Source organism: Acinonyx jubatus, chromosome A2 (genome assembly GCF_027475565.1).
Source record: "Acinonyx jubatus isolate Ajub_Pintada_27869175 chromosome A2, VMU_Ajub_asm_v1.0, whole genome shotgun sequence".
NCBI classification, from domain to species: domain Eukaryota; kingdom Metazoa; phylum Chordata; class Mammalia; order Carnivora; family Felidae; genus Acinonyx; species Acinonyx jubatus.
In genome coordinates, this window is record NC_069383.1 from 157,193,023 (window position 1) to 157,217,510 (window position 24,488).

Consider the following 24,488-nt stretch of genomic DNA (forward strand, 5'->3'; position numbering starts at 1 on the left):
TGGGAGTGGCAGATTCTGCAGCCGGAAAAGAAGGTTCCTGAAAAATGCTCTCCAATGCCCGCGGAGTGGCGGACAGGGGGATTGAAAAAAACAAAAACATGGGGACACTTGGCTGGCTCGGTCTGTGGAGCTTGCGACTCTTGATATCAGAGCTGTGGGTACGAGCCCCACGTTGGGTATACAGGTTACTTAAAAATCAAATCAAATCTTAAAAAAAAAAAAAAGTAAGCACGTGACCCCAAAGTACCCTCCCCCCAATATCCTGAGGCGCGGCTTTGCCAGCCCCCTATTGGGCCGCCCCTCTGCGCAGCGCTAGCCAATGAGAGTGGTGGTATGGAACGCGGGCGGTTTCCATGGGAGCGCTGGAAGGAGGAGGGGACGGAGGTTACCTAGCAACCGGGAGATGCTGCGAGGCCGCGCCAAGCAGTCAGAAAGTGCATTCTCCCTGAGCCTGAGGAACCCGCGTCGACGACGGATCTCAGACAGGGGCGATTGCTGGTTGCCACCTTAAAATACCCAGGGGCTCTAGGCCCCAACCTAGTCATGACGTCTCCCCTGTGCTGGGGTGCGTCAACCAACGTCCTGCATGCTCAGGACCAGGCTTCGACCTCCTCCAATGTCAAGAGCAGTCCGACTCGGGCCAAGCACCGCCGCCCCCAAGGCAAGGGCGCTGCCCACGCCTGGCTCCCACTCCATTCCAAGGCGGGACCCCTCCACACCGGCGGGGGGACGTCCACTGTGAACGCGCAGGTGGCAGAGTTACAAAGGAAGGTACAAGTGTTAGGTAAGATGGCTCGAAAGGGCACCAAGAATCAGGAGTCAACGGTGTCCACCCAGCCCTTCGACCAGGCACGGTGTGACAAGGGCCTTTCCCCGGCCTTCATCCAGGTGACCAGCTTCTGGAGGCAAAAATCCGTACTCGTTCGTGGTTTTCCTCATCCCTCTTATAAAATCTTCCCTGGGCCCAGAACCAGCTGGACTGTGGTTCATACTTTTGGGTAATTTCAACTCCCATCACGCACAGGGTGGTGAAGAACATAGATTCTAGAGCCAGATTTTCTGGGTTCAAATCTAGGCTCTGCGCACGCTGTTTGATCTTGGGGGACTGTGAGTAACCTAATAGGTCTCAGTTTCTCTGTTCGTAAAATGGGGATAGTAAGAGTACAGCACCCCAGATAGTTGAAATGTATAACGTGCTTAGGACAGTGCCTGGCACATTAGTAAAGCACTCTAAAGTGTTAACCAATGTTTTTCAATGGAAGAGGGCTATTTTGCTCCCAAATGGACATTTGGCAATGTCTGGGGACATTTTTGGTTGTCACATTGTTGGGAGGGGGGTGCTACTGGCATTTAGTGGGTAGAGGCTAGGGATACTGCCCAACACCTGACAGTTCATGGGACAGCTCAAAACAAGTAATTATCAGTCGTGCCAAGGTCGGGGAATCCTGACATACACCATTAGCATTATCGTTTTGTTATTATTAGAAGGTTATCTTGCACAGTAGTTGAAGGAATGGGTTCTGGAATCCGACTTTCTGTAACCTTGAACAATCTAGTAAGCCTGAGCCTCATTCTTCTCATCTGTAAATGGGTATGATATGGGGGCACCTGGGTGGCTCAGTCAGTCAGGCACATGACACTTGGTTTCAGCTCAGGTCATGATCTCACCGTTCGGCTTCGGGCTCCGTGCTGACCGTTCAGGGCCTGCCTGGGATTCTCTCTCTCCCCCTCTCTCTCATTCTCCCCCTCTCTCTCTCTCCCCGCCCCGCTCATTCTCCCTCTCTTTCTTTCTCTAAGTAAATAAAAACTTTTTTAAAATGGGTATGATATGGATATGAATACATACCTATTGACATATGGTATTTGATACTCGGAAAGTTCTTTGTCCGGCATCCAACGTAGAATAAGAGCTCCAACTGAAGTCTAGTTACAATATTAAGTCCATAAGAAGAGGAAGGGCTTCCCTCTGGGAAGCCCTCCACCCCCTGTGACACTGACTGTGTACCTCACACGACTCAGAGGGTGACCGGAAGGCCTTTTATGAGAGCACCCAGTGGACCATCAAGAAAAATCAGAAGACCATCAACCAGCTCCACGAGGAGACCAGGACTCTGCACCTGCATTTGGCGGACCTGCTCCAGGTGAGGCTGCCGAAGTGGACGAGAGGGTCCCAAGAGGCAGGGCGGCACCCCGAGGGGCAGGTGGGCTGGGTGTGTGGTGACTGAGCTCCCCTTCTTGCAGGGAGATGAGAAAATGGTCCAGGCAGTGATTCGGGAGTGGAAGTCAGAGAAGCCATACCTGAAGAACAGGACAGGCCAGGTTTGTCCCACCCCACTCCACAGACCATCTGCCCTCATCTGCCCTCATTTCCAGCTCGTGTTCCCTCCCCGCTGGACTCCCTGCCTCCCGTCTCACCCTCTTCTATCCATTCTCTGCACCGGCTGGCATTCAGTTATTGGCTCAATTAATCTTTATCCCACACCGACCATGTGCTAGGCATGGTATTAGGTACTGGGGACTATGCAGTCAAAAAAAACCAGACCAAACCTCCACTCCCCAAAACTTCATATCGTAGTGGGGAAGAAAGAAAGAAGAAAGAAAGAAAGAAAGAAAGAAAGAAGGAAAGAAAGAAAGAAAGAAAGAAAGAAAGAAAGAAAGAAGAAAGAAAGAAGGAAGAAAGAAGGAAGAAAGAAAGAAGGAAGGAAGGAAGGAAGGAAGGAAGGAAGGAAGGAAGGAAGGAAGGAAAGAAAGAGGCAAAATGACTTCCAGTAGTGACAAAAGAAATGAATAAAACAAAACAGAGTGTCTTATTAGAGATGGATAGGGCCAGGGGTTTGCACTTTAGATTGGGGGGTGGGAGTCAGCAAAGCTCCCTCTCTCTAAGAAGGTGATATTTGACCAGAGAGTGAGACAGGCAGGGAATGATGTGGGGAAAATGCTCCAGGCAGAGGGAACAGTAAGCACAAAGTCCCTGAGGTCGAAACAAGGCAGCTAGTGTGGCTGCATGGGAAGGAGGGAGTGGGGCTCTGTAGGAGATGAGGTCAAGAGAGTCAGCAGGGGGGTGCCTGGGTGGCTCAGTGGGTTGAGCGTCCCAACTCTTGATTGCGGCTCAGGTCCCTGATCTCATGGTTCAGGGGGTCGAGCCCCACATCTGTCAGCACGGAGCCTGCCTAGGATTCTTTCCCTCTCTCTCTCTCTCTCCCTGCCCTCCCCCACTCGTCCTCTCTCTCTCTCTCTCTCTCTCTCTCTCCCCCCCCCCCCCCCCCCGCGCCAAGCTCGCCCTCTCTGTCTCTAAAATACAAAATAAAACCCTGAGACTGGATAGGATCGTCGAGGGGGTGGGTGTGAACAGAGGCGAGGCTGTCTCTCCCAAGGCCAAGGAAATGCAGAAGCGACAGACAGTCGGTGTGGCACACTGGGGAGCGGGGGTCCTGGCAGCCACCAAAGAAGACAATGGGCGGGAAGAGGGGATCAACCAGGTCAGATGCGGCTGAGGCCGGGAGATGCGAAACAAGATCTGGGAGAAGAGAGGGAGGGTTAGGTGGGAGGGTTCAGGCTCCCGCTCTCGGCCCCCCTCCCTCCCCCACCCCCCCAGCAGGCCCTGGAGTACCTGGAGCACCAGCTGAGAGAGAAGGTGAAGCAGCTGGACGCCCTGCGGCACCAGGTGCGTTTGCAGCGGAAGTTGCTGGATGAGCTCTGGCTGCAGTACAGCCTACGCGAGCTGGAGCGGGCAGAGGCGCAAAGTGGCAACACGGAGGTGGCCAAGGTGAGGCTGTTGAGATGCAGGGGGCGGGGCGGGGGGGGAACCTGGGGCGAACTGGAGAGGCGAGGGGACTCAGCCCATCCTTGCTTCCCTCTAGACCATGCGGAACCTGGAAAACCGCCTGGAGAAGGCCCGGATGAAGGCGGAAGAGGCCGAACACATCACCAGGGTATACCTGCAGCTCAAGGCCCATCTCCAGGTAGGGACCAGGACGTCTGGGGGTGGGGTGGAGGCAAGCGGGAGGGCCAGCCTGCCCAGGGACGGCGGTCACAGGCCTGTCCCACCCCCCCACCCCCCAGGAGGAGAGCCTTCACTTGGAAAACCGGCTGAAATTCATGGAGGCCGAGGTGGTGAAGACAAAACGTCAACTGGAAGAACTGCAGGTGGTGGACCAGGAGGCGTCCAAGGCCCGGGACATGGCCAAGGTGCCAGCCTGCCAGGCCCCGGGATCCTGCCCCGGCGCCACGGTCTCCTGGGGCGCAGAATCGGAACGCCAGCTGTCCTCGAGCCCCTCCCACCTACCTCCCGGGTCCCTGGGAGGTCGCAGCTTGTCCTGCTGTGCCCCTGTCGTTTCTCCAGAATCAGCTGCAGTGTTTGGAGGAGTCCGTGTTCCGAGAGCGCAAGAAGCGTGAGCGCCACTTATCCGAGTGCAAGAAGCGCGCGGAGGAGAGGAAGCTGCAGAACCAACGCTTGGAGCGCAAGGTGGGCGTGTCCAGGGGGCGGGGCGGGGCCGACGTGGCCCCGCCCGGTCCCAGCCACACCCCTACTGTTGGCCCACACCCTAGACCCGGCCCTACGCCACACGGGTCCTGACTCCGCCCCCACCTCCACTGGATGCCAGCGCCGCTCCCACATCCCTGACCTCGCCCTCCCTCCATCTCATCGCCTCGTCTGGAGAACCTCCGGACCGCCCCTAACTCGCGGGTCTTCCCCATCCTTCCCCGTCTGCATACCCCCCTCTCCGAAAGCTGAGCCTGCCTGCTAGCCCGCCCCCTCCTCACAGGCCCCGCCCCCGCTCCTGACCCCGCCTCTTTGCCCTGCCTCTGAGGCTGCGGGTCCCCGACCCGCCCTTTCCCGCACTCCTGGCCCCGCCCCCTCCCGGGCCCCTGTCCCGAAACTCCTCTTGGGCCTCGGCCCTAAATCCTTGTCTGAGCGCTAGCCCCAGCCCTGACCTCGACCTGCGCGCAGACCCAGCGCGAGCACGTGCTGCTGCAGTCCGAAGATTTGACCCAGGAAAGCCTGCGCGCCAAGGAGGAGACGCTGAAGCGGCGCTGGAGCATGTACCAGAGGGAGGTGCTTTTCGGCAAGGTCAAGGAAGCCACCGGCGTGGCCGATACCCACGTGAGTGCTGCCCGCTGCCCGCAACCCTCCCCGCCCTCCAGTCACGCTCAAACTGAGCCCAGGCCAGTGAAGCCAGCACACCCAGCCGCGCCTTTCTGCTGGCTCGGTTCCTCAGCACACAAGCCTGCCCTCTACTTAAAAGACACTCCTTCCTCCTCCAGTTACTGCCCCGTTTTCCTGCCGCTCCTCACAAGCAAAACCCCCTCGAGCTGTCTACACTCGCCACCATTCCCCCTCCTGTTTGCTCTCATGCTAGCACTAACTTCTTTGGCATGTCAGCTCTGTGAGAACTGTGAGTTTGGTCTCTCCTGTGTCTCCAGTGTCTGTAACATGGTCCGGGGCACGGTAGACTGACTGCCCAGTGCCACTCTCAGACCCTTGGCAAGCTGGGCCCCTGCCCTGGGGCCTATGCTTTGCAGCATTTTCCTTGAAATTTGCTAAACCCTATGTTTCCCGCCGGTGGATACTGGTCCCACTGGACCCCAGTTTAGTCTCTCCCCTTTGGACACTCTCCCACTCGCTACTCCTCCCATAGGGCAACCCCGACCTATGGGGTCATCTGGGGCACTGTGACCAGGCAACTTTCCAGAAATTGACCTGATGGGCAGATAGCTCCAGAGATTGGCCATGCTTCCTCACTGGGTTGGGCGAGATTCACAGGCCTAACACGGATGGCAGGTTGATTTTGGAAAGCAACTGTGTTCTCTGCTGCCCTGCACCACACGCTGGTTTTACCTGATTCAAATTCATTATAGAGACAAGGGCCCCACAAAAATTGTGTGTTGGGGACTGCCCACCCTCCAGGCAGCTCTGAGTCTGGCTCACAGAGTCCAGAAGCATCGCTGCGCAGAAGCCACCAGCTTAGGCCATCTGTCCCGCGTGCCCAGGGGAAAGGAGGAGGGGGTGCACCCAAGCCTGCCCGGAGCCCTGCCTCTGACTAGGGCTGGGCGGCCTGCAGGCGGTGGTGAGGCGGTTCCTGGCACAGGGCGACACCTTCACGCGTTTGGAGGCGCTCAAGAGCAAGAACAAGCAGAGGCTGCTGACGCTGAAGCAAGAGAAGCAGCGGTTGCAGCGAGAGTTCGAAGACCTCAAGTACTCGGGGGAGACCACGCTGGTGAGGTGAGGCCCCGGTGCCCAAGGGAGAGAACGGGGGCCCCGGGGCTCCAAGGCGCTCCAGCGGCGACCTCCCCATCGCCTGTAGCGAGCAGAAGCTGCAGGCTGAGTTGCAGGAGCGCCTCGAGGCTGAAGAGCAGCGGCGCACCGAGGCCCAGGATAAGCTGGAACACACCATTCAGTCCATGCAGATGACCAGGGAAGGCCTTGAACACCTGGCGGGCAAAATGAAACACATCGCCGTGGTAGGCCTCACCCGCAGGAAGCTGGGCCCACAGCCTCCCACAGCCCAAGAGGCTGGGGTTCCCGCCCCTCCTCAGGGGAGCCTACTCCAGGGGACCCACCCTATGCCCTGTCCGGGATGTCAGAGGCCTGCCTCCAGGGGGAGACCTCCCCCACTGCTCAGAGTCCCCAACCCCTGTCCCTGCGGAGAAACCCCTTACTTCTCAAGAGGCTCAGGACTACAGAGAGCCTGTCCCGGCTTCACGGGAAAGTCCCACCTTGCCTCCACACCCCAAACCCCAGAGACCCCACTGCAATGCTCGGGCGGCCTGAGACAGGGGAAGCCCCAGCCTGCCGGAAGCAGAGTCCCATTTCTTCTGGCTTCTCCCGACTTAATACTCCCTTCTCCCACTAAAACCCCTCGCTCCACCAGTTGTTTCCCTCTGGAGTTCAGAGGCTCTCCCTTCACCTGCTTGGCCCCTTGACAACAGAGGTCCTGCCGCACAGGGGAGATAGTACCACCCCTGTTTGGTGGTCCCTCGCCTTCAAAAGTCTGGTTCTGTTGGGGGAAAGCCTCCCCCCCCCCCCCCCCCCGCCCGGGCTGACTCGGCTCCGCCCCCGGCCTCAGGACGCCGGCAGGTTCGCTGGAAAGGTGCTGGATCCCAAGGCAGATGACTATCTGCCAGCCCTGCTGGGCGTCGTGGAAGAAAAGCTGCTGAAGCTGCAGGCGCAACTCGAGAGCCAGGACGTTGCCGCGATGGTGCACCACCTCGCCAACCGCGAGGTGCGGGTTCAGCCAGGGGGCGGGGCTGAGGATGCAGGGGCTGGGGCGGAAAACCAGGGGGCCGGGGACACCCCTTGGGAGACCAGGGAGGAGGCCTATGGGCCGGGAATGAGTTTCAGGGGCAACGTGTGAGGTTTGAGGGACCGGGAGGCCCCTGGGCAGGGCTGGGGCTTGCGTGTTTGGGGATCAAGGGGCGGGACCCCAGGGACCAGGGGCGGGGTTGGGTATCTCGGAACGCATAATTCGGCTGGGCCCGAGAAAAACTAAACCGGAGGGGTGGGCAGAGGTGTCCTGTGGAATCAGGGTACATCTTGGAATGGGGTGAGGAAGGGTTGGGGTACAGAACTTCCCTGTAGCCTCTACCCCGCCCACTCTCTCTTCTCCCTCCCTCTCCCTCCCTCCCTCCAGTTCTACTCCATCCTGGAGGGAAAGCTGCCCCGGTACAACACCCGCATCGCTCTGCCCCTTGCCAGTCACAAGGACAAGTTCTTCGGTCAGTACGGTCAGGGAAAAGGGGCGGGGCTGGGGGCCCAAGCAGGGCAACGAAAAGTGGTCCGAGGCCGGGCCTGGGGCCAAGGTGGGGGGGGGGGGCGGTAAAATCGGGGAAGAGAAATCTGAGCCAAGAATGGGAACCCGGATCCCCTCACTGCCCTCCGCAGATGAAGAGGAGAGTGAGGATGAAGAGAGCATCGTGGCCACCCGTGCGGCGCTGAAGATCCGTTCCCAGAAATTAATTGAATCCCGCAGCAAGAAGCGCAGTCGTTCGAGGAAGTCCTAGGCTCACGCTCACACCCATCTGGTGCTTCCGGGCCCTTGCGAGCTCCCAACCGTTCTGGGTCCAGCCTCAGGCCCTCGGGCCCCTTGGAGGACTAAACGCGGCCGCACGAGGGAGCGGAGAAGGCCAGTGGCGCCGGGAGTAGAAAAGGGGGCCGGGCCGCCGGACGTTCCCACAGTAAATCTTCCAAGGCGGGCCCGCGCTGGCCTCGGAATAGCGCAATAAAGGTCACCGACCAGCCCCCTGGGTATTTGCCTCTCCTTGACCCTGCACCGCTGCAAACTAAACCGGCCGCCCCTAAGATCCGGGGCCCGTAGACCCCACCTTCTCTGACCTGGGGAGTGAGGACTCCCATCAGCTGGGGACACAGATTGAGCACCCCCACCAACAGGAAAATAGGAGATACCTCCACACCTGGAGAGGACCAGGTGTGGTCCACTTTGAGGACAGGGTACTCTCCTCCTGGGGCCGCAGACCACCCCCTCCCCCCCCCCCCCTGCTTAGCTGTACACACTGGCTCACCCACACCTGGAGACACAGAAAAGAACCCTTCCCTGGGAGAGAGAGGTGTCCTTTCACCTGAGCACAGATTGATATACCCCTATAGGGAAAGCCTGGACCTCTCTTCCCTGGGCCTGGGCTGGCGCTGGGGTCCAGCTGGGGGCATCCGAGAGCCGTGGGTCCTGCCCCGCCCCTGCACGGCCAGGTCGCCCCGCCCTGCCCCACGGGCCCCAACGCCCGGCCACTGCCCGCCGCCCGTCGGCCCTTCCGCCTCACTCAGCCGCGCCGTGGAGCCGGACGGGCACTGGCCATGGATCGGACAGCGGGCAAGGACCTCGCCCTGGTAAGGGGACCAGGGGTCCCGGACGCCACATCCCTGGCGATCCCAAGGTCCCGAAGCTCCAGGTCCTCGCCTTCCAGACCCTATCTCCTCTCAAATCGGACACTTGATTCCCAGCCCGGCCTCCCGGTCCCTGACCCAGTGAAGTGGCTGGTAACCTCTTAAGGATGGGGGCGTCTCCGAGCTCATCTGGGGGGGGGGGGGGGAGAGGGGACAGGGACAGACTCCGTGAGCCTGGGCCCTAGGACGTCCCCGAATACCACTCCATCCTCTCAGGACCAGGGAGGAGGGTACCCGCGGCGCCGAGGGGACTTCCCTAGCCCGGGACGCCGCCCCGAGTTTCGCAGAGTCTGACCGGGAAGGGGGAGTGGTGCCGGGAGTCCTCGCCCCGGACTTAAGTCCTCGCGGGAGAGGGGGGACGAGGTCCCGGGCCCCCTCCCCCCGCGGCGCCCTCAGCCCGCCTCCGCGTCCAGGCGCCGCTGCAGGACTGGGGCGAGGAGACCGAGGAAGGAGCGGTGTTCAGCGTGTCCTTACGTCGGCAGCTCAGTCAGCGCTCGAGCCCAAGGGAAGGGCCTGGGGGCAGCCAGGTGAGGAAGGGGCCGGAGGGCGGAGCCGGGCCGGAGGCGACCAGGTGAGGGCGGGGCTGAGTGGAGGAGTCCGCAGGCAAAAAAGGTGAGGGCGAAGCCGAGGGGCGGGGCTGAGCCCCAGGGAGGGGCGGGGCCTAGAGGCAGACGTGGTCGCGGTAGAAAGGCGCCCCGGGGGGCGGCCTGGTGAATGGGGTCGAGGCGCGCGGCGGGCCGGTTGGCTGCGCGCTTCCGGAGCGGGGACCTGGGGACTAAACTGGACGGCAGGTCCGCCAGGCCTGGCCTAGGTCCGCCAGGCTTAGTGGGCGGCGCTGGAGGGAGGGGTCGTCGTTAGAGGCAGCCGGGTGAGAGCGGACCGGGGTGGAGGGCTGGGGCGGGAAAGACCAGCGAAGCGCGTCTGGAGAGCTGGGAGCCGCGCGGGGAGGGGTGGGGGCGAGTGAGTGAGGGCGCGGGGCGGGGCCCGGAGGACGACCTGGTCCCGGGCGAGTTGCGAGGGTCATTTGGGCCTGGAGCAGAATAATGAATCCAGGAGGCCGGATTCCGAGCAATGGGAGGGACCAGACGTAAGAGCGCTGCTTAGCGCTGGGCTTAATTGGAAAGGGGGTGCTCCGGGCCACTCCTCTGTGTCCCTTTGCCTCCCCCCCCCCCCCCTTGCTCCGCAGGCCTCCAGCCCCGCTGTGGACGCCTTCCTCCATTACCGCACGAGCAAGGTGCGGGCGCTGAGGGCCGCGAGGCTGGAGCGGCTGGTGGGGGAATTGGTGTCTGGAGACCACGAGCAGGACCCGGGCTTCGTGCCTGCCTTCCTGGCCACCCACAGGGCCTTTGTATCCACTGCCCGTGTGCTGGGCCTTCTCCTGCCACCACCGCCACCACCCCTGCCTCCAGGGTCAGTACCAACGGGTAACCTCCGTGTTCTCACCCCCAGACTCTCCTTTGGGTGCTCGCTCCTGCATTCTTTCCCCCTAAGCTCCCCCTAGCCTCCTTCTTCTCCTGATGGAGGATTGCTTTTCCCAGGACAGAGATCAAGGAGACAGAGGCAGGAGGTCTGCCCGTCAACAAGAACTTAAGGTTGGTCTCCCATAGGTGAGGGTAGGGGGTCCTAGAGGTCCAAGGTCGATCTGAGGTGTAGGGGCCCCCAAGATCCAGAGCTCTGGGCTGGGCTCTGAGGCCCTCCATTCTGGCCAGGGCTGTGGTGTCCGTGCTGGGCTCCTGGCTGCGGGATCACCCTCAGGATTTCCGGGCTCCCCCTGCCCACTCGGACCTAGGCAGCGTCTGCACCTTTCTGGGCTGGGCGGCCCCAGCAGGGCCCGAGGCCTGGGAGGCAGAGAAGCTACTGGGAGATTTCCTGGAAGAGGACGAGCGAAAGCAGGAAGACGAGGAGCAGCCTGAGGCGTGGACAGGTGAGGAGTATGGGGCACGATAGTGCCCTGAGCAGGAGCAGGACTTTTCCTCCACGACCCGTCCCCCAGGGGCCTTCTCCCCTCACAGAGCTGCTACAGATCTTGGGCAAAGTTCTTAACCCTGTCTGAGCCTTAGTTTCCCCACCTGTGAGATGGACCTTTTGTCTAACATATTAGCATCTGTCTAATCCTCAGCACAAAAAACACTCTACCATTGGGTCAGGATACCCTGTTTCTAGCTACAACTCCTCCCATTGCTACTTACCCTAGGAGCCACAGAGAGCCGGATTCAAATCCCAGTTCTGCCATCTGCTGACTGACCTTGACACTTCAGTCTCTGAGCCTCAGTTTCCTCATCTGTGAAAGGGGGGTGATAATAGTATTTGCCTGATTGACCTCTTCATTCATTCAATACATGCGTAGCTACTGGCTCTGGGAAATAACAGTGGACAGAGCTCCCAGTTCCCTAGGGAGGACAACAGTAAACAAGGATATAAGTAAACAGCGAGGGCTTGGCAAATAGTATTATCTTCATTATTGTTGTTATCACGGATTCTCGCTTATTGGAATCTACCACCTGTAACGAAAATACATAAAAAGTCATAGTGCGATTGCTAGTTTCTTGTAGAAGAGGCATCAGCAAGCTATCTGGTCCTTTACCGAGTTTGCCCACCCGTGTTGTAGAGAGCTTTGCGGGGGAGGGAAAACTGTCTACCTACTTCATTCAGGTCTCCGTTCACTTCCTCAGACCTGCTTTCTCTGATCGTCTCCCAGCAAATATATCCCCCTACTCTGCGTCCTCGCCAGGCTTATTTTTCTGCAGAGCACTCATTGGCCTTGTCGCAGACTCTGTCCCCAGGGGCCGGAACAACCAAGATTTGTTGACTGAATAATTGCATCCTGCTTATAAAGTATCGTCTTTCACCCATCTGTGTTCGAACTGATCCCTATCACAAAAGCATCTAAATCCCTAACCCCCATCTTTTCATCCTCAGATTAAAGCGGCCACATTCCTCTCTGCTTTACAAAGTAGCAGCTATTTTTTTTTCTCTCCCTGGTGACAAAGTCTCGGTTATTTATGTATATTTTATCCCTCCGTCTTCCCTCTTGGTTTTTTTAAGTGTCTTTCTTCCTCTGCCTGCAGGATTTCGCCAGCTGATTTCAAGGCATTAGAGCTAAATGGTCCAATGGGGTAGCTACCAGCCTCATGGGGTTATAGACACTGAACTTAAAATAAAAATGTCAGCGATTTGGTCACACTGGCCACATTTCTAGTGCTCATAGCCATAGTAGACAGCGCAGGTAGCAAAATGTCTCCACCACTGCAGACAATTCTATTGAAAGAACCGCCCTAAGCTGTGAGTTCTTGAAGTCAGAGGAGAAATGAACACTTATTGGACACCTACTGTGGGCCCTGCTCTGGGACACACTGCATTTTAACATCTTTCTGGGGGACATTACTTTTTAGTATGAAAAATTTCCGACACACAGGAAAGTAGAGAGAATGATATAAAGAGCCCTCAGACACCCCTTGCTCATTTTTAACAATTAAGAATTTGACACAAAAATGTCTTTTCAGGATAACTTGAAAACAGATCCCATGCTGATGTCACTTCACTCGTAAATACTTAGGTATGCACCTTAACTGCCAAGGACTTTTTAAAAAATATTTATTTATTTTTGAAAAAGACAGAGACGGAGTGTGAGCAGGGGAGGGGCAGAGAGAGAGGGAGACACAGGATCTGGAGGAGGCTCCAGGGTCTGAGCTGTCAGCACAGAGCCCGGCTCAAACTCACAGACTATGAGATCATGACCTGAGCCGAAGTCTGAGGCTTAACTGACTGAGCCACCCAGGCGCCCCTGACAAGGACTTTTTTTTTTAATTTTTTTTTCAACGTTTTTTATTTATTTTTGGGACAGAGAGAGACAGAGCATGAACGGGGGAGGGGCAGAGAGAGAGGGAGACACAGAATCGGAAACAGGCTCCAGGCTCTGAGCCATCAGCCCAGAGCCCGACGCAGGGCTCGAACTCACGGACCGCGAGATCGTGACCTGGCTGAAGTCGGACGCTTAACCGACTGCGCCACCCAGGCACCCCGACAAGGGCTTTTTTTTAATATAACCTTGTGCCTACAATCTTTTCCAACAAAATCAGCAATGATTACTTAATATCAAAAAATACCTAGTCCAGAATCAAATCCCCCCATTGTCCCTAAATGTTTTTTTTGTTTTGTTTTGTTTTTTTACAGTTGTTTCTTTGAAATCCAAACATCCATTAAGGCACTTGGTCTTCCTTCCTTTTTTTTTTTTTTTTAATTAATTTATTTATTTAGAGAAAAAGTGCACATGAGGGAGGGACCAAGAGAGAGAATCCCAAGCAGGATCCACACTGTCAGTATGGAGCCCGACACAGGGCTTGAACCCATGAACCGTGAGACCATGACCTGAGCCAAAGTCAAACGCTTAACTGACTGAGCCACCCGGGCACCCCAGGGCACTTGGTCTTTCATTTCTTAGGTCTCTTTTATTCTATCACATTCTCCCTTTGCCTTTTGTTTATGTCATTGGGGGGGGAGGGGAGGGGGGGAGGGGAGGGATGAGTCATTTGTCCTGAGGAAGGTCTCACATTCTCCACTTACCTGTTCGTTGTCTCATGGTGACATGTAGCATGTTCTTCTATCCCCATATTTGCTGTAAGACCTACAGATTTGATTAACTGAGGTGCAATTTTTTTTCCAATGACAACTTTTTAAAACTAGGATTTTGCAACACCATCTGTCCTAATTTGAAATTAAAGACAGCTAATTAAATGCACTTACAAAGGTAAGTAAAAAATAATACTATGGTGCTGTAACTCTAATACGAAGGAGAAACAAAGTGAAAGCAGTTCATACAATAATAAACTATGCTTGTTGCTGTGTTAGCCCTTAGGCATGTCTTACTAGGGGACGTGATGACGTTGTCCAGAGCCTTTGTCTCTCATAGCGTCATGGTGAATGTGACAGTCACAAACACCAACTAATGCACCACACAGGTGCAGTAGCATAAACACTGGGGACATTGCTTTCCAGAATGGCGAACACTCGTAATTTCCAAACAAAAAGGATCCAGACTTTGACAGTTCTTACAGTCCTGGAGCCAAACTAATGGGTGGTCATGAGCAAGAGAGTTGGGTTGCAGGTGCGGATTATTGTAAACAGGTTTTCCAAAGACGCAAATGTCCTGAAGTGGCATTTGGAGGTGGAGTGGCACAAATTCACTGAGCCCGTCAGCTCCCCGGTGGCAGATTTCAATTTCCAAAATGTCGCCTAGGGGGCGCCACCACCAAATCCCACTATGGGAAAAATCTTTTTTTTTTTTTTAATTAAGTAGAATCCACGCCCAACGTGGACTTGAACTCACCACCCTGATATCAAGAGTCTCATGCTGTACTGGTTGAGCCAGCCAGGCGCCCCAAAAATCATTCCTATTGATTATTTTATGACAGTCAAGTATGTATGATCCTGTTTGATTTTTTTAAAAATCCAGATAAAGAAATCAAGGCACAAGGGAGGTTAAAGTTCACATAGCAAGCCTGGTGGACAAATTTGGATTTGGACTTGGGACTGCCAATAGCCTTCCCTTACCTACAAAATTATACCACCTCTCGCCACAATAGGGTAGACAGATCTTATTTTAATATAGGTTCAAAAACAAAACAAAACAAAAAAAACAACCCCACAAACCTCTCTTTTCTACCGTAACCTGTAAGCACCTGGCTTCAAATCCCTGCCCTGCCATTCCCTGAAGGTGCGACTTAGGGCAAATTTTTCCTCCCTCAGTTTCCCCATCTGTGGAAGGTAGATAATAATACCTCCCTCACTGGGTTACTGTGTTAAATCGCCTAGTGTGGACTACCACCCAAGGCGCTAAATGAACGTTTCTGTTGCTCTGACACCCTTAAAAATCCTCAGGGAGGTTTCCATTTTGCAGATAAGTAAAGTGAGACTCAGAGACACTAAGGCACTCGTCCAAGGTCCCAAAGCCAGTCCTGGATTCGAACCCCTTCTTATACTCCCTCAGTACCTCCTGGAGCTACCCAGACCCCACGCCCAGACTCCCCAGAAGGCTGCTGGGAAGAGGAGGAAGCAGTGGCGCGGGAAGGCCCTGAGCTCCTAGACTTCAGTGTAGACGAAGTGGCCGAGCAGCTGACCCTGATGGATGTGGTGAGGCCCGGGTGGGACGCGGTAATGGGGCGGGTTCCGCGGAGCACAGAGCCTATTCACCCACCCCCACCGCCTCCCTTCGCCCAGGAGCTCTTTTCTCGGGTGCGGCCCTGCGAGTGCCTGGGCTCCGTGTGGTCACAGCGAGACCGTCCAGGGGCCGCAGGTACTGCCCCCACTGTGCGAGCCACTGTGACCCAGTTCAACATGGTGATCGGTTGCGTGCTGGGCTCCGTGCTCGGAGCGCAGGGCCTGGCCGCCCCACAGAGGGCGCAGCGGCTGGAGAAGTGGATCCGCATCGCCCAGGTGCTTGTTGGGGGGTGGGGGGCGGGGGTGGGGCATGGGGTGGGGAACAGGCCTGGTGAGAGGCCGGGGACTGGAGGCGGAAGGCCCGAGACAGGGCTCTGGCAACGAGGGGAGGGTTGGGGGTGCGAGGTACCTAAGGGAAAGCCTGGAAGGGGTCCAGGGCTAGGGTCCAGGACTGCAGAGGGACACTGTGGGTTTAGGGATAAGAGGATGGGGTGGGAGAAGGTAATGGGGAGGCCGTGGATTGGAGGAAGGACCGAAGCCCGGAGAAGGGGGCGGAGGTCCCTACGGGGACTGGGTAGGGTAGGGGCGGGGCAAGAGCCTCAAGGCTGAAGAAGAGAAACGAATTGGGGGCCCACTAGAGTGGGAGGGGGGGAGGAGGGGGGAAAGAGGGTAAACGGTTGATACCCACGCGGGGTGAGACACAGCTTCGGGGAGGGGAGGTCTGGGTCCTGGGGAGATACTGTGGGCACCTCTAGGGCTCGGGGAGAGGCGAGGAACGGGGACAGGTGCCAGGTAAGGAGGGGAGGGGCGGGTGGGGGAGAGTGGAGGATCCCGAGGGAGGAGGCCGACCCTTGGTAGCCTGTCGGACGGGGGGCGAGTTGTAGGAGTCTGGCCTGGGGTCAGAAGTCTCGGATCGAAGGTGGATCGTAGCTGGGGGTCAGGCTTGGGGTGTGACCAGCGCCCCCGCCCCGCCCGTCCAGCGCTGCCGCGAACTGAGGAACTTCTCCTCCCTGCGCGCCATACTGTCAGCCCTGCAGTCTAACCCCATCTACCGCCTCAAGCGGAGCTGGGGCGCCGTTAGCCGGTGAGGACGGGAGAAGGAGGGAAGGAGGGTTGGTGACGCTGGGGCGGGCCCTCCTCCTCCCCAGCGTCGCTCTGACCTTCCCAGGCGCTGATCCGTGACCCCTCTCTTGCCCCCGCCCCAGGGAACGGTTATCCACTTTCAGAAAACTCTCGCAGATTTTCTCCGATGAGAACAACCACCTCAGCAGTAGAGAAATTCTTTCCCAGGTAAAGATGGGTGTGGACCCCGAGGGTCCCCGGCCCCCAAAAAAGGGACCTGGGGCCGGGCAGGGCATGGCTTGTCATTGTCATAACATTCAGTGTCCTTCCAACACACCTCAGCAATGACCTTCCCCCCGTGTTAGCGGACAGCCCCAGGGCTTTACTGCCTCGGCCGCCCTCCTTACAGCTCACACGCAGTGACTGCCTTGTTTATTCATTCAACAAATACCAGACGTTACATGGAGAAGGTCGCTTGGGGCCAGAGTCCTAGCAAAGAGTAAAAAAAATAAAATTGTGCTAGGACTTGACTTTGATAAGCAAAACTAAAACTTACGTGCCCGCAAGGCAGACGAGGTGTAGGCCAGATGTAGATTTTAACTGCAGCTGGGTGCTGGTTCTTAGGGTGAATCCAGACTAGATGGAATGCGAAGCCTGTTCCTTCGGCCCAGAACATTCTTCACATTCACCTTCTTCAGGTCTCGCTTCGCTTGCTGCCTTATCGCCCTTATCTCTGCCTGGTACATGTGCAGCTTGGTTATTGCTGCCTCTCCCTGGCTAGTGTCTGCTCTGCGAAGCCAGGATTTTCTGGTCTCTTTGGCTCACCGCTCCCTCCCTAGCACTCAGAACAGAGCCTGGCCCAGAGTAGCTGCTCAATAAATATCTGTGAGTGAATGCATGTCTCGAATAAGGATAAGAGGTCAAGGAGCAGGCAGCTCTGAATTCAGCGCCTACCGTGTGGCGGGCACTGTGCCAGGGGACTCCTACCATGAGCCAGACAGACGAGGTTCCTGCCCTGCGGGGGGGGGGGGGGGATATCAGGCCTTATATAGGGAGACACACAACGCAATAATAACGGCCTAGCGATGATATAATGAATTACCAGATAGAGCGATGCTGTGAAGGCAAGGTTCAGGGTATGGATAGCAGGCCTGTGCCATTCAGGCCGGGACAAGCCTTCTCTCCCAGGTTGAGGCCAGCCCTGGAGGAGGCTGCTAATCGGCTCGCTTCCCTTGTTCGGTTTTCCCTGGGTTTGGTTTTTACAACTGGCTGGTGGCCGCTGAAGGCAAACAGGTGTAGGCGGTGGGTCTTGAGGCATGTTTCCTGAGAAAAAGGGTCAGAGAGACCCCAGGACTGCTCAGTTCTTCCCTTCCCCCAGGAGGAGGCCACCGAGGGCCCCCAAGAGGAGGACCCCCTCCCAGGAAGCCCGCCCCCAGTGAGTGAGGTGGTTTGGGATGGGGGGACGAGCAGAATCTTCACGGAATGGGGTGCTACGTGATGGGGTCAGTGACGGCTGAGAGTGACTGGAGTTCTGGGGCCACAGAAACTGCCCCCAGGCCCTGTCCCTTACCTTGGCACCTTTCTCACGGACCTGGTTATGCTGGACACAGCCCTGCCGGACATGCTGGAGGTCTGACCCCTGACCCTTGACTCCTGACCCCAGCACCACTTCCCCTCAGCACAGTGGGCCTCCTGACATCCTCCCCTTGACCCTGCCCACACTCCCTACCCCAGCCCCCTTAGCGCAGTGGGGCTCCTGACATCCCAGCCCCTGACCTTGACCCTCAGTCCTCGATTCTGGAGGCTCCAGTTCAGACAAAGTTTGTCCCCAGGGGGATCTCATCAACTTTGAGAAGAGGAGGAAGGTGAGTGGCACTGGGTGGGCATGGGGGGGACGGGGTGGGGGCAGGGCCAGGGCAGGTTCTCAGAGGCCCCGCCCCCTCAGGAGTGGGAGATCCTGGCCCACATCCAGCAGCTGCAGAAGCGCTGTCGGAACTACTGCCTGAGTCCCCGCCCACCCATCCTGGTGGCCCTGCGTGCCCAGCGCCAGCTCAGCGAGGAGCAGAGGTGACTCAGTCCAGCCACCATCCCCCCGCGATGGCACACACGTATCGCTCCACCTCCTCAGACACCCTCCTGAGCCCCGACCCCCAACCTATGACCTTGCATTTTCCCCAGTCCACCGAGGGTCCCAGTTCACCTCAGATTTTGACCCCATCTGACTCTCTGACTTCAGCCTTTAATGGACAGCTGCCCATTCCAGTCACCTGTCCCATCTGCTTGCCTCCCCACCTTCTGACCCTATCTGACCTGTGACCCCATTTGTAACCCCAGTCTGGATCTCTGAGCCCAGTCATTGACCCCCGGTTCTGAATAACTGACTCCAACTTTGATGTGCATCTGACCATCCAACTCAACTCTCCCAACCGTTTCTTTTCATTCTGTTGAATCCATTGCCCCAGTCATTGACCCCAATGATCACTCGACCTGGAACTCTATCTTTCACCCAATTTTACTCCTCAATCCCACGCAGCCAATCCCCACATGACCTGCCAACCAAGCCATCCCTTCTCATAACTAATAAGACCCCGGTGGCCTAATAGCCCGCCATTTACTACCCTGACACTGACACTTGGTGCCCAACTCCTGCCGCACCCCCCCCATGCCCCCAAAATGCGGCTCTTCACTGATTCTAGCCAAGCTTCAGCTCATTCCCTGCTGCTTCCTGGCCCCACCCCACCCCATGTGCACCTTGACTCCTCAGCTACCATGTCTCCCGTGTCATTGAGCCGCCAGCTGCCTCCTGCCCCAGCTCCCCACGCATCCGACGGCGCCTCAGCCTCACCAAGCGCCTCAGTGCGTGAGTCTCGGGGTGTGCATGGGGACAGGGGTGGGCAGAGACGGGAGAGCGCTCCTGGGCCAGAGACTGATCTCCTCCTCATCCCTCGTCTCTATCTTTAGAAAGCTGTCCCGAGAGAAGGGCTCATCCCCTGGTGGGAGTCCTGGGGACCCCTCGTCCCCCACCTCCAGGTGAGTATTCCAGTTAGTGAAAGGAGTGGAGATGGCAGGGTCAGAGGTCAGGGCAGCCGCTTGACCTCAGGCTCTGTATCTCCCTCAGTCTTTCCCCAGGGTCCCCACCATCTAGTCCTAGAACCAGAGACCCTCCTCCTGGCAGTCCCCCGGCCTCTCCAGGGCCCCAGAGCCCCACCACCAAGGTACCGAGACTGCCTGTGTGCGTGTAGGACTGTGGGCACCCAGGACCGTGTGTGTGTGTGTGCGTGCGCGCATGTGCGTGTGTGGTTTCATGACCAGGCATGTACATAAGAGACTGTACACGTGCTTGGCTGAGCACCCTGGGTGTCTGTCCAGGAGACCCCGTGCATCTCCATGGCCCTGTTTGAGGGATTATCCCTCAGTCTGGCTTGTGCTCGGACCTGGACCCATGAGTCAGCTTGCCCACAGGGCACTTTTGGGTGTGATCACACCTTTGCAAGGATATGTGTGTCCCCAGGAATCCGCATACCTAGAGTGGAAACATGGGCATAAATATCCCCAGTATCCACGGGACCGTGAACGGGGCTGTTGATGGACTTGTGGATGTACAACAATCATAAGCGTATGTGTGTATTTGCTGCTGTCCGTGTACATAGGATTTCTCATGTGTCTATTGGCCATGTGTAAGTTTGTCTTTGTAACAGGGCACGAAGGTCTGTATGTGATGGGATGGTGTAGATGTGGGCTCGTGAGTGCACCCTGATTGCCCGTCCCCAGGCTCCAGTTGTGTAGCGGGATGTATAAGGCTCCCACCACTCAGCCCCCACCCCCACTGCCTACAGCTGCCCCTGAGCCCAGACCTGGCAGGCCCCCGGCCCTTGTCTTTGCCTCTGAGCAGCTCTCACATCTCCTTACCGGGGCAGCAGGGATCAGAGGCTCGAGTCATCCGCGTCAGCATTGACAATGACCACGGGAACCTGTATCGGAGCATCTTGGTGAGGGGTTGAGCTGGGAACCTGCCGGGGCAGCCCTGCCCTTGGAACTTGGCGGTCACACCTCACCACCCACCTTCTCTTCCCAGCTCACCAGTCAGGACAAGGCCCCCAGCGTGGTGCAGCGAGCCCTGCAAAAGCACAATGTGGCCGAGCCCTGGGCCCGTGACTACCAGCTTTTCCAAGTCCTTCCGGGGGACAGGGGTGAGTAGGGACTGCTTGGAGGCTGGACTGGGGATTAGCTAGGAGGGCAGCAGGTTGACGAGGGTCAAGACTGGCCTTAACACGGCCATGAGGTGGTTCCAGTCGGACACAGAGTAAGGGTAAGATAAAGCAGGGTGGGGGTAAGAGGCAGTAAAATATCCGTGCCTTGATTTTGTGGGGTCATGAGGTTGCCCTGGCTGTGTGAGAGAAAGGGGGACATGACAGGTGTCTTGTTGGGATCTGTGGGGAAATGAAATTGTCCAGGGTCACATGGGAGAGGGAGGAAAGGAGGTTGCCTTGGCTTAAATTTGTAGGATCATGAGGTTGTTCAGGCTCAGCCTGGCAGGGTGGGGGTCTAAAGAGGGGTCTGGGCTTGAGTTTGTGAAGAAATGGGTTTGTCCCAGGTCAGCATGGGGACCCTGAAGTCTCTGAATGTGGCACGCCATGTGGTATTGAAATTCAGGGTAGGGGGAACATGATGATGCCCAATCCAGACACAGATCGAAGGTTCCCCAGTTCTCAAGAAGGAGAAGACATGACATGAGTTTGGGGGGACGTTAAGAAGGCATATAGGAAATTGTTCAACTATCAAGTGCAAGGGCCACAGACTATACAGGCTGGATGTAGGAAGTCAGAAGGTGTCCAAGTTCATGGTGAGGGCGGCAGGAACTTGGCTGGGAGCTGGCCGGGTGAAAAGGAAGTTGTTTGGGATGGGTGACCCGAGTTTGTCCAGCCTTCCGGCACAGGCTGCATAGACTCCAGAGAGAAATAGCAGGAGGTTGTCCAGGTCCGTGGTGGACATGGTGGGAGAGACTTGAGGTTGTGCAGGCTTTGAGTGGGAAGTTGTCCAGGTTCCCCACGAGAGGACGGCTCAGCACTGGCTGAAGGGACCCAAGGTTGTCGTGCCAGAGTAAATGGCAGAAGGTTACTTCGGTCTTTCGTGGTGGGATATGAGGTGGTGCAGGCCTTTTACCATCATGTCCACCCCTGGCCAGAGCTGCCGATTCCTGACAACGCCAATGTCTTCTATGCAATGAGTCCAGCCGCCCCTAGAGACTTTGTGCTGCGGCGGAAGGACGGGGCCCGGCACACAGCTACCATCTCCTCGACCTGAGGGGGCCCTTTTCTCCCTCTAGGGGCCTGGTCCCTGCCACCATGGATGTGGGGAGAGGCCTCCTCTCCCAGAAAAGTCCCATTCCCCAATAAAGCCATTGTGCTCTGTACCGTGTGACCCCCACCCCCCATGCCCAACTCCATCAAATGCCATCTCTCTGACACTCCTGGTACTTGATTCTTATTCCAAAGCCATCAGCCCATGAGTGGCCGGATGAAGAGTTTCATCCCATAAACATAGAAGGCAGGTGGGGCACGGATGGGGGCAGGGGGGTCAGACCTTTCCCCAGAGAAATCGGACAACCGGGGGGGACGGAAGTGGATGAAAACAGTGCCCAAGGTTATGAAACAGGAGATGGGTCTTGTCTGTTCTGTGCCTCGTGTTCTCTCTTGATCAAGATCAAAATTAAAAAACAAAAACTGAAAAAAACCCCAACGGCCTCATGAAAGGGTCTGGGCGAGACATGATCGGATGCCGGAGGGGGAGGGGCTGTCACACACGCAGGGGGCGGGACTCCCCAACATTTAGGGGGGCGATACGCTGCTTTTCCGCCATGGGTGTGGGAGACTGAAGAAGTCAAGTTCCACTGGCATCTGAGACAAACAACATCATCACCCTTAAGTCAATGGGGTGTGAGGATGAGAGGGGTACCCTGTCTCTCTGTGCTGGGGTAGGAAGAAGAAACAGAACAGGTAGAGATAAAGGGACCCATAAGGCCACCTGCAACACAGTCGTAACAACAGAAACAACTACATTCATTTTTTTGTAAGTTTATTTATTTATTTAGAGAGTGTGTGGTGGGGACGGGCAGAGAGAGAGAGAGAGAGAGAGGGAGAGAGAGAATCCCAAGCAGGCTCTGTGCTGAGTGCGATGCGGGGCTCGGAACCTGACTCGGGGCTTGAACTCATGAACTGCAGGATCATGTCCCGGAGCCGAAGTTGGACGCTTAACCGACTGAGCCACCCAGGTGCCCGCCACAACCGCATTCTTAGCAATAGTGTGTTCACGTAGGAACTTCTACTCCATGCTGTACATCAACTAGGGGCTTTATATATCTCACTGTTAATCAGGGTTCTTTGTGCTTCGAGTGTTCAGAAACCCAATTCAAACAGACATGCAAAACGGGAAACGAATGGCTCGTGTATTCGAAAAGTTCAGTTGAGTCCAGCGTCAGTCACCGTTGGATCCAGGGATTCCAAACATATCAGGATTTTGTTGTGGTCTTTGGGCTCTGATTTGCTGAGGGGACTGTACCCTCCCCCCCCCCCCCCCCCCCCGCCAAATCTAGCCACCATCTGTGGGAATAGAGCAACCACTGATTTTTAGCTGGCCACCCAGAGTAGAAAACACATTTCCAGTCTCCCTTGCAGCAAAGTGTGGTCATGTGACTAAGTCTTGACCAATGGGATGTGAGCAAATTTTAGTCCGGGTTTAAGGCCTGTGTCCTCCCCTTCCCTCTTTTCTAACCCCCCCCCCCCCCCCCCCCCGCCCCGCACTGGTTAGAATGAAGCAGTGGAGTGGATCATCTTGGATTGAGGGGGGTTCATGTTCTTTGAATAACTGAGCAACAAACTTGAAAGTGCCTGGCCCTCTTAGACCAGGGTGCAGCCATATTGTGCCGCTACTTGGATTGTTCCATAGAGAGAAATAGATGTATATCTTACTTAAGCCACTATTATTTGGGTCTGTTACAGTAGCCAAAATAGCATCTAATTAATATAGCCCCACTGCAAGGCAGGCTCACACCTTCCCATGCAAGGAGAGCCCCTCCCTTCCATCAGGTCAAGCAAAAGTCCCAGAACAGATGCCCATTGGACCAACTCATGTCACGTGGCCACCCCTGCACCAATCACTGTGCTCAGAGAAATGTTAATAGGCAGATTGTCCAGGTCTGGGTCCTGTGCCCATGCTTTGAGCCAGAAGAGCAACTTCAGATCACAAAGACTAGAGCCTGGAAGGGCGCATACATGGAAATTACATTTGAGTACTGTTACTAGGGGAAGGGTGGCTCAGTAGATTAAGCATCAGACTCTTGATTTTGGCTCAGATCATGAATGTATGGTTCGTGAGTTCGAGCCCTGGGTCGGGCTGTCTGCTGTCAGGGGCAAGCCCACTTTGGATCCTCTGCTTTGTCTCCTTCACTCTCTGCCCCGCCTTCCCTCTCTCTCTCTCAAAAATAAAATAAAATAAATAAACAACAACAACAACAAAAAGGAGAACCTAAGCATCACGTACCATCTGGGAAAAGACCAATTACAGAACAGAACATGCTATTTTGCAGGCTTTTGTTGTTGTGGCTATGAATATTAAGACCATAGGACCAGTCAGACGTAAGTAACAGTATCCTTCTTGAAATAGCTTAAGCAAATAATAATTGCTACGTAATGTAATATGTCAGTTATATTTCAATAAAATAACTTATTTTTACTGAGGGCTTACTATGTACTGTCCTAAGAACTTTACCTAATTGATCTCACTAAATCCTGATACTAGCTTTATGGAATAGCATACATTCCATATGTCTATTTTATACATGAAGAACTGAGCCTAGTGAGGATTAAGTAATTTATCCAAGGTGGCAAGGTTGGGGCTCAAACCTGAATGATGTGTGATGTGCCAGAACACATGCCCTCCCTTAAACACTGGGTTACTGGGGCGCCTGTGTGGCTCGGTCGGTTAAGCATCCGACTTCGGCTCAGGTCATGATCTCACGGTCCGTGAGTTCGAGCCCCGCGTCGGGCTCTGTGCTGACAGCTCAGGAGCCTGTTTCCGATTCTGTGTCTCCCTCTCTCTCTGCCCCTCGCCTGTTCATGCTCTGTCTCTCTCTGTCTCAAAAATAAATAAACGTTAAAAAAACTTTTTTTAATAATAATAATAAAAAAACACACTGGGCTACTTTTCCTCTCATAACCACAGCTTATACTTTCTGCCTCTCACGCTCTTTCACGCATGGTGCAAAGGCCAATTTCCTGAGGGAGGGATTACTGCTGCATCACTATGACTTTTTTTTTTGTTTTTAAGTTCAGGGGCGCTCAGGCACAGCTGTATCCAGGGGCTGACACAGTAT

General features: G+C 56.1%; 2 protein-coding genes and 1 long non-coding RNA gene across 6 annotated transcripts; 2 read left to right on the plus strand and 1 right to left on the minus strand.

The window, feature by feature from the left end:
- The first annotated feature begins 46 nt into the window (after positions 1–46).
- ODAD3 (outer dynein arm docking complex subunit 3) lies at positions 47–8,022 on the plus strand. Of its 4 annotated transcripts, none has more exons than XM_027050156.2 (13): positions 47–784; positions 2,020–2,141; positions 2,242–2,319; positions 3,596–3,766; positions 3,861–3,962; positions 4,063–4,188; positions 4,343–4,465; positions 4,952–5,104; positions 6,063–6,223; positions 6,306–6,462; positions 7,068–7,223; positions 7,632–7,716; positions 7,883–8,022. In XM_027050156.2, the coding sequence occupies exons 1-13, from the start codon at positions 544–546 to the stop codon at positions 7,999–8,001; spliced, it is 1,794 nt and encodes a 597-aa protein (XP_026905957.1). In that variant the 5' UTR covers positions 47–543; the 3' UTR covers positions 8,002–8,022. The 4 variants fall into 4 exon arrangements, with proteins under 4 accessions (XP_026905957.1, XP_053075830.1, XP_053075828.1 ...); XM_053219855.1 differs by having other exon boundaries at positions 3,599–3,766; XM_053219853.1 differs by lacking the exons at positions 7,068–7,223; positions 7,632–7,716; positions 7,883–8,022 and having other exon boundaries at positions 6,306–6,924.
- On the minus strand, positions 2,745–10,495 carry LOC113596559 (uncharacterized). The gene is made up of 4 exons (XR_008297264.1): positions 8,578–10,495; positions 4,286–8,200; positions 3,611–3,721; positions 2,745–3,517 (listed from the first exon to the last, which is right to left on the minus strand). It is a non-coding gene; the product is annotated as an uncharacterized LOC113596559 (long non-coding RNA).
- On the plus strand, positions 8,660–24,284 carry RGL3 (ral guanine nucleotide dissociation stimulator like 3). Its single transcript, XM_053219852.1, has 19 exons — positions 8,660–8,842; positions 9,313–9,426; positions 10,086–10,309; positions 10,438–10,491; positions 10,609–10,823; positions 14,886–15,028; positions 15,116–15,331; positions 16,036–16,139; positions 16,261–16,345; positions 17,496–17,552; positions 17,661–17,747; positions 17,950–17,982; positions 18,063–18,184; positions 18,882–18,977; positions 19,079–19,147; positions 19,236–19,332; positions 19,954–20,106; positions 20,193–20,307; positions 21,303–24,284. Exons 1-19 carry the CDS (start codon positions 8,810–8,812, stop codon positions 21,419–21,421), a joined length of 2,136 nt encoding a protein of 711 aa, XP_053075827.1. The 5' UTR covers positions 8,660–8,809; the 3' UTR covers positions 21,422–24,284.
- Positions 24,285–24,488: the final 204 nt, after the last annotated feature.

Excerpts from the sequence above, each read along its gene's own strand:
- ODAD3 (XM_053219853.1), top strand. The coding sequence starts at position 544 with ATGACGTCTCCCCTGTGCTGGGGTGCGTCAACCAACGTCCTGCATGCT. Across the intron at positions 2,320-3,595 it reads TGAAGAACAGGACAGGCCAG|CAGGCCCTGGAGTACCTGGA; the intron begins GTTTGTCCCACC and ends CCACCCCCCCAG. Across the intron at positions 3,963-4,062 it reads AGCTCAAGGCCCATCTCCAG|GAGGAGAGCCTTCACTTGGA; the intron begins GTAGGGACCAGG and ends CCCACCCCCCAG.
- RGL3 (XM_053219852.1), top strand. The coding sequence starts at position 8,810 with ATGGATCGGACAGCGGGCAAGGACCTCGCCCTG. Across the intron at positions 10,492-10,608 it reads CCCGTCAACAAGAACTTAAG|GGCTGTGGTGTCCGTGCTGG; the intron begins GTTGGTCTCCCA and ends CATTCTGGCCAG. Across the intron at positions 18,978-19,078 it reads CTCACCAAGCGCCTCAGTGC|AAAGCTGTCCCGAGAGAAGG; the intron begins GTGAGTCTCGGG and ends CTCTATCTTTAG.